Source organism: Nansenia antarctica, assembly GCF_963989245.1.
Source record: "Nansenia antarctica genome assembly, chromosome: 3".
Taxonomy (NCBI): domain Eukaryota; kingdom Metazoa; phylum Chordata; class Actinopteri; order Argentiniformes; family Microstomatidae; genus Nansenia; species Nansenia antarctica.
Window position 1 is genome coordinate 60003337 of NC_137688.1, and position 7291 is coordinate 60010627.

The 7291-nt window shown below is 38.8% G+C and overlaps 1 protein-coding gene across 1 annotated transcript; it reads right to left on the minus strand.

Annotated features, from left to right (window-relative positions):
* Positions 1-2468: 2468 nt before the first annotated feature.
* Positions 2469-3563, minus strand: LOC308152488 (4-galactosyl-N-acetylglucosaminide 3-alpha-L-fucosyltransferase 9-like; the record flags this gene model as incomplete). Its single annotated transcript, XM_080525481.1, has 1 exon — positions 2469-3563. One exon carries the CDS (start codon positions 3561-3563, stop codon positions 2469-2471), a length of 1095 nt encoding a protein of 364 aa, XP_080381607.1.
* Between the last annotated feature and the right edge of the window lie 3728 nt (positions 3564-7291).

A 7291-nucleotide genomic window follows, 5' to 3' on the forward strand; every position in this document is an offset into this window, starting at 1 on the left:
GCGCAGCAGCATTATTAGAAAAAAATGTTGAAATCTTGGGCAACTTTGCTATATTTAGTTCTTTTTCATTAGTTCTTTTCGTTTTTTGGCCCCACTCATGTGCGTCCGCTTCATTTTTGCAACTTTTGAATTTCTGGTTTGGTTTGGTTTGGTTTCCAAAACGGAAATGGCTAAACGTCACTTTTGAACTTCAGACTTAACAAGCGGATAGAAAATATAGGGGGGCCTCAGGATAGAAAATATAGGGGGGCCTCGCCGCCTCAGGATAGAAAATAACATGTTATTTTATTATTATAATATTTTTTTTTTTTTTTTATCCAATGTTAGGTGGCCCCCTAGTGGTGGTGGCCCTAGGCTGCAGCCTAGTAAGCCTATGCGTTAATCCGCCACTGAGTAGGGTATATGCAGAAGGCTACTTTTATTTTTTCTATTGTTTGTTCTGTATGAAGAACACTTTACAAATCCAACTGTCATTGCTCAGATGTGTACAGTATTTCATAATAAAAAATAAAAAACTCTTCTATTGTTGTATTTGTGTGTTTTATTTTTGAGTATGTGTGGTATATTTTAATTAACACACACATGCATGAACTGTATATATATATATATATATATATATATATATATATATATATATATATATATATATATATATATACTGTACCCTATATATAGTATGGGCCTGTATTATTTGCTTCTGGCTCTGTAAGAAAGTCTCCTGACAAGGGGTTTTTATGACATAGCATGTCCCTTTGTCTTTGTACTGCCTCAGGAAACTGTCCTTATATGGTCATCTGAGGAATGACTTCCTGTGAATCTGCCCTAACCTTTGACCTGGAATAACATTAGCCCAGAGTGACATCATGTAGGTCTGCCTAGTTTTCACACCTGGGTCATCTCTACAGTGTGAGAGAAAACTAGTATATGTAATAAGACATTTTTCTACATTTAAGATTCAAACTTTGGATATCTAGGGCAAAGCTATAGAAACTAATTTCCTGTTGTAAACACACAATGAAACCAGTTTCTCTACTTGAAGCTTGACATTGGCTAGACAACAGACACATTTAAATGATTACAAAGACCTGATTGCTCTCTTTTCTACCTAGGTGGACTAAGCCATCTAGAGCAGTTTTGGACTTTTGTGTTTCCCCAGACCCAGTACTCTAAAACCAGACTAAACCAGTTGTAGCCTTTGTGTTCCTTTTCCACCTTTGTGTCTCTAGGAGAAAGTGGGGGCCGATTCCCCCTTAACCTTCATCCCCCATCATCTTCCTCAATGTACAAAACCACACCCATTGCTCATGATTGGTCTAGACCCCACCAAGGGGCGGACCTCTTACCTGAGGGTACCTGAGTGCATAAATACTGAGATGTAATGAATGATCTAGACTTTTATGAGGAACTTTGAATCTTCAGATGCGTCTGACGAACCTGTAAACTTCCTCCTTCTGCAGAAGAATATTACATATCTTTTTTTATACATCTTGAAACGAAACAGGCTGCTTTTATTGATAATTTACTCTAACAACAGTAAATGTGATAGGCTATTATTTGAAACTGTATTTACATATCATTGTTTACAAATAGGGAAGCCAGGGGGCTGACCCCTCTCTCTCTCACATTCCAGCAACCTCTCTTCACTTCAGCCTCCTGTCAGCAACATCAGCCACCTTCACTGTGTTTCTGTAAACTGTACCTTTGTTTAATAAATAGTCTTAGAATTCAGAAGTCTACTCGTAATCTATCTCAAACAAGTTACTTGAGTTAAGGACCAACATACAGTATGAAAACACAACAGTTTATAACAGGCTACGTATGTACTGTATGTATGTAGTGTAACACTGAAAATGCAAAAGGCCTACTGATAATCTTATCATAGTATTGTTTTCCGCTGATCATAATGTTTTCCATTGTGCACATCAGTGTTCAATTGGTTGTTACAAGTGTCTATTCATTTGATGGTGTGTGTTTGTCATTTGACGACAACATTTCATTTTAAGAAGACAACATTATTTTGAATGCAGTGTTTACTTTTGCAAGAGATTTGTAGAGTTTAGGGTTTTGTGTGTGAGTTTTTGGATTTGTGTTAAGAGTTAAGAGAAAATGAGCTATGCTTTGAGAAAACGTGTTAAAGCGATAGAGAAAAACTGTGAAGCGAAAGAGAAAAACTGTAACAACACCAATGAACATCAATAGGGAAAGAACAACTAAATCCTGCAACTTCCTTTGTTGACTCTGATTTATTCTTTTAGTATCACAGGTAAATGCCTACACATAAGTACTGCACAACGGCCCCACAACATCTCAAATCTACAGTAAATAAATCTACAGTTTTATTTTTTCTCCTCTCTCTTTGCTCTCTAATGGATGCTCTTAGTTTCCAATACTAAGGTAGCATGGTAGATGACTCAATTTAGGACATGAAAATGTGGTTCAAACAGGCTAATTATATAAAAAAAATATGCTCAACCAAAGTACCACTTGTAAAGGTTGTGGACAACACTGTATCCTTTGTCTCTAGCCATGTAATCACAGGCGTAACAGATAGGTTGGATGAACTCATTATGTAGTGTCAAGAGGTGAGGCTTGGCTTTGAGGTATCTCCTCCACAGGAAGTAGTGCATGTACATCTCATTGTTCTTGTCCAAGTGGAGGAGGAAGTCAGCCAGTGCCTTAGTGTCAGGAAAGTCATTAATGTGAATAAATGAATTGGCTGGGATGAACTCCTCATAGTTTTGTCTTGGTGGGCCCAATACCACTGGTACAGTTCCTGCTACAAGTGGTCCATTCACCTTCTCTGTAATGTAGTCTCTGTGGATTGAATTTTCAAATGCAAGGTAGAATTTACAGCTAGCAATAGTTGAGTAATAGTCCTCATAACTCAAAGGAGTGCCTCTAAAAGCAGCACCAAAGACATGTACCTTTATATGCTTGACCAACTGTTTGTAAAACCCTGCTCTCTTTCCTGTACCAGTTACAGGATTATTGTTACTCACAATCCAACAAACTAATTGATCTTTCTCAGGCAGGACAAACTCACTATCTATCTCTGTCTTCACAGCTGTCAACTCATTTCGCACTGTAATGTCAGCATCTCGTCTATAGCTCAAAGTCAGATTGAACAGATTTTCTAGGCCTGGTATTTTATCTGTATTAGTTGGTGATTCAACATGAAACCAAATCCATTTCTGAAAAGGGGGTCGTGGAGACTGGGGCAGGTTTTGCAAATTTGCATAGATATCTCTGTGAAAGATAATGACTCCATCTGCTTTGTTGTACAGGGATCTATCATCTGTCAACAAACAACTACTGATGTTGAACAATGTACTGCAGTCCTTAATGTCAAACCTTCGTCCCAGTGGCCAAAACCACAGCAACACAATAGGCTTCTCTGGCTCCTTGGTTGGCAGGGAATCACTTTCCAGTTCTATAGACCGCAATCTGGATGGACATACTGTAGATGGTGGCTCAAAGTAAATGAAAAATAATATAAATGAGCACACCCCAAGAGCAGGTATTAAGGGTAGAAGAATATTTCTCTTGGAAGTTGTTGTTGCCATCTTTTGCTCTGTAAATAGATAGAGAAAATATGACATGAAATATGAAAATATCTTTCTGTGGAAAACTGAAATAAGATATTGGGGACACAAAATAAATGTTGTTAATATTTTATTTTGCAGCTCTATTTAATGGGGTATGTAGTAGAATTATTTAAGTATCTAAATAGAAAAATAGAACAAGGCAGCCTGCCTTCTTCAGATTGTATAGGAAAGGTATTTAATTCTCTTTTGCAAAAGGAGGACAGTTTTGAGACGTCTGATAGTCAAACTCTCCTCAGAAAAGTCATGACATAGGGACAGGGATATTCATACATAGTTAACAGTCATGCCCTCAGGTAAGGTCCAAGCCAAACACAGACACTTCCTGTATGAGGAGGGGCTAGCTGTGATTTTATCAAATTATGAAGAGGTTTGGATTGACCCCCAATTTCTCTTAGAGACACAAAGGTGGAAAATGGACACAAATGGCGCTTTTCCATTGACCAGCCCGGTACGGCTCGGCACGGCACGCATTTGTATCCTACCCGTGCCGTACTTTCAGAAACGCTTCTCCATTATACACAACAGACCCGGAGCGACCCGGGACTGTAGGAGGAGTTGCGTGTCATAAGAGCACTTCACTTTAATAAGTGACGCTTACAGCTCAATGGGGGGGAAATGCGATAAGAATGATGTCAAAATGCAGCACTATCATGCACAGATCAGCCTTAAAACATGTAACGTTAAGTGCCTGTTACTTGCCGCTTTCAGTTCTAGTAGATCTAGTAGTTCTAGTTGTAGCGCAGATGTATTTTCATGGCGTTCACGGCACGGCATTAGTCAATTACATGCTCACATCCAGTCATCCGCTCTCCATTAAAAAAGGCACATCCATCGATAATATTACATAATAACAACTGGTCGGATTAGATTGCGGGTTGTTTTCGTTTAAAACATGTAACGTTAGATATACTATAACGTTAGACAGGGAGCTATGTATTTCTACGGAAAGGCTGTGCTTGACGCTCTCATTGGAATGACGCGGGGCTCATACAATCTCCGTGTTTGTTATAGATACGAGTGCTGCGCTGTCTTGCTGGTAGTCAAATATATTTATTTATACAGCATATGGATGTTACGTGCCTGTTACTTGCCACTTTCAGTTTAGTAGATCTAGTAGTTTAGATCTCGCAACCAGGGAATCGCCGACATGTGTTAAAGGGAGCAAGACGCGAATCTACCGGCATTTGGCTCAAGAGTGAACGGCGAAAATGCCTGGACGGCACAGCTTGGGATTCCATTGAAGTTACAGGGAACTATGTGTGAAAGAGGCTTAAATGTTGAAATAACAGTAATACCATGTTCATTGATAAAATGACATAAGGGATGAAAAGGGGAGATGGCAGTTTTAGAAGGGGGATGATGAAGTGCGCTGGACTGAGGAACAGCATAGGCACAGCACATCACCATAATAGCAATTTCTTTGTTATGTTTGTTGTAAATAAAAGTTCTATGATGCATTGAAATGACATTAAACTAAGATAATAAGATGGTTATCATAAGATATTACAGAAACAGTAAGTGACATTTTCCGAGAGCGAAATCTGTTGTGGTATTTAAAAATGGCGGTTAGCAAAGAAATCTATGAACATGGGATGACGATTTCCATTAACCAATCAACGGTGTGCAGCGTCACACGTCACACGCAGCCTGGCAAAAAAGTACCTTTGGTACCTTTCGCTACCCATCCCGAACAAGAACTAAAACCGGCACGGGTAGCAGAAATGGCACAGGTACTTTTGGCAGTGGAGAAAGGCTAAAGACCAGGGGAAAGTCAAAACATTGATGACCTAATTACAGATTGCTCTTTTAACACTGGTGTCTATCTGTTAATTAAAGTGAAATGTATTGGTAATCATTTATATTTTCTGGTAATTATTTGAAATTATTCAACAAAATTGGTAACTTCTTGGTTATAACAATTGCCACTTTCTAGTCAAGGTAATTATTATGTAATTGCTCTGTTACAATGTTGTTAGTAGGTTAGTTTGGGACTGTAAAATAAAAGGTTACCAAAATGATCCATCTAGAAGACTTTAAGTAGGCTAATACAATATTGCTTACATGAAGACAAGGACAATGTGTTATGACATGCCTTCAGGATAAAAGTAGCCTAATTTACTGACCAAACTTCTCGCTTCTATCACTTTTTTATAGTAAGAGTTACCCACACTAGATGAAAATGCCATAATATGATATAAAAAGACAAAACAAAAAGGCTATTTACAAACAGCTCACCATGAGAAGTTCTGTATCAACAGCTCAGAGGAAGTTTCAATGAAGAGCATTGTCAGTGAGCGCAGTGTTTTTCTCTACCAAACCTGTGGTAATGCTCAAGGACTATGACCCCGGGAGGAAATACATCCTAACCTTAAATGTAATGTAAATGTCTAACCTGAGTACTAATAAAACACTAGTCGTAGACTGAAGACGCATCTCTTCAGGTTACACCTTAACTGCTCCTCCTGAGACATCTTCTGCCCCTCAGCACTACGTCTCCTAAAGACACCCGCTTTCCCCTCTACTGTGTCCCTAATAACTTCTATTGCCCCCCTTGTAGGGGAGGACAGGGTTGGTCGTCACACTTTTTACTGTTATTTGAATCCCTCACAAACTGTATCCTTTATAGATTCCATTTCCTGTGTAAAGGAAGTCTGAAGTGTCAGGTAGTAATGGAGTGCCCTTACTCTCCTTAAGATTATTCTGTTCAGAAGATGCGGACCGTCAAATACGTGTTGTGCACTTGTGACAACCATCCCCATTGTGGGGTTGGTTGTCACACACTATGGGGTTGGTTGTTATGTTATTTTAATGGATTTTTGAAAAAGATGAACATTTTCAGAACTGAATTTAATAGTTTAATTTCAGTGAAATACATCACTTAACATCAACTTAACACATATTAACACATCTTAACATAACACCAACAATAAAACATTTTTAAAAAAATCTTTAGGCCTATAACACATGTGACAAGCAACCCCAAATAGAATGTGACGACCAACCCCAACTGGAATTTCTTGCTAGCAACAGGGCTAACAACCATTGAACAACTAGCTAGCTAGCTAGAAACAATCTAATCTATAGCTTTCCCTTTATACTTTGTAATGGTAATAATTGTTTTGTTATAAACCCATTGTGTAAAAGCATAGAAGAAAAATAATGAAGTGCTGAATATTTACAATTTGACATGAAAAACACAAAACGTCCTCTCACCTCAAGTTGAAGTGTCTTATATCCAGAGAAGAAGATGGAGCTGAATCCTGATCTCGGGGTGAACATTTCAGTACCAACATTTCGCGACAGCGCCACCTAGTGGCCGAAATATGATGAGTGTGACAACCAACCCGTGTGACGAGTGACGACCAACCCCTTCCTCCCCTACTGTTTCTCTGTTTCTCCCGTGTAAAAAAACAAAACAAAAAACTAGGTTTTAGAAGAAGGTGATAGGAGAAGGTTTTCGTTCTATCAATGGCCCCGGGCCTGAGCTGGATACTCTTCTGTGGACTGATGATTCACATGCTTAGTATTCAAATGTATTGATTGTAAGTCGCTTTGGAATAAGGCGTCTGCTAAATGCCAAAAATGTAAATGTAAAATGTAGTCAAAGGAAGGACTGGCACTGGAGACACCCAAAAAGAGTGTTGGCCATACAGCCGTCTACTCATTTAATTCCAGCCGGCTACTTT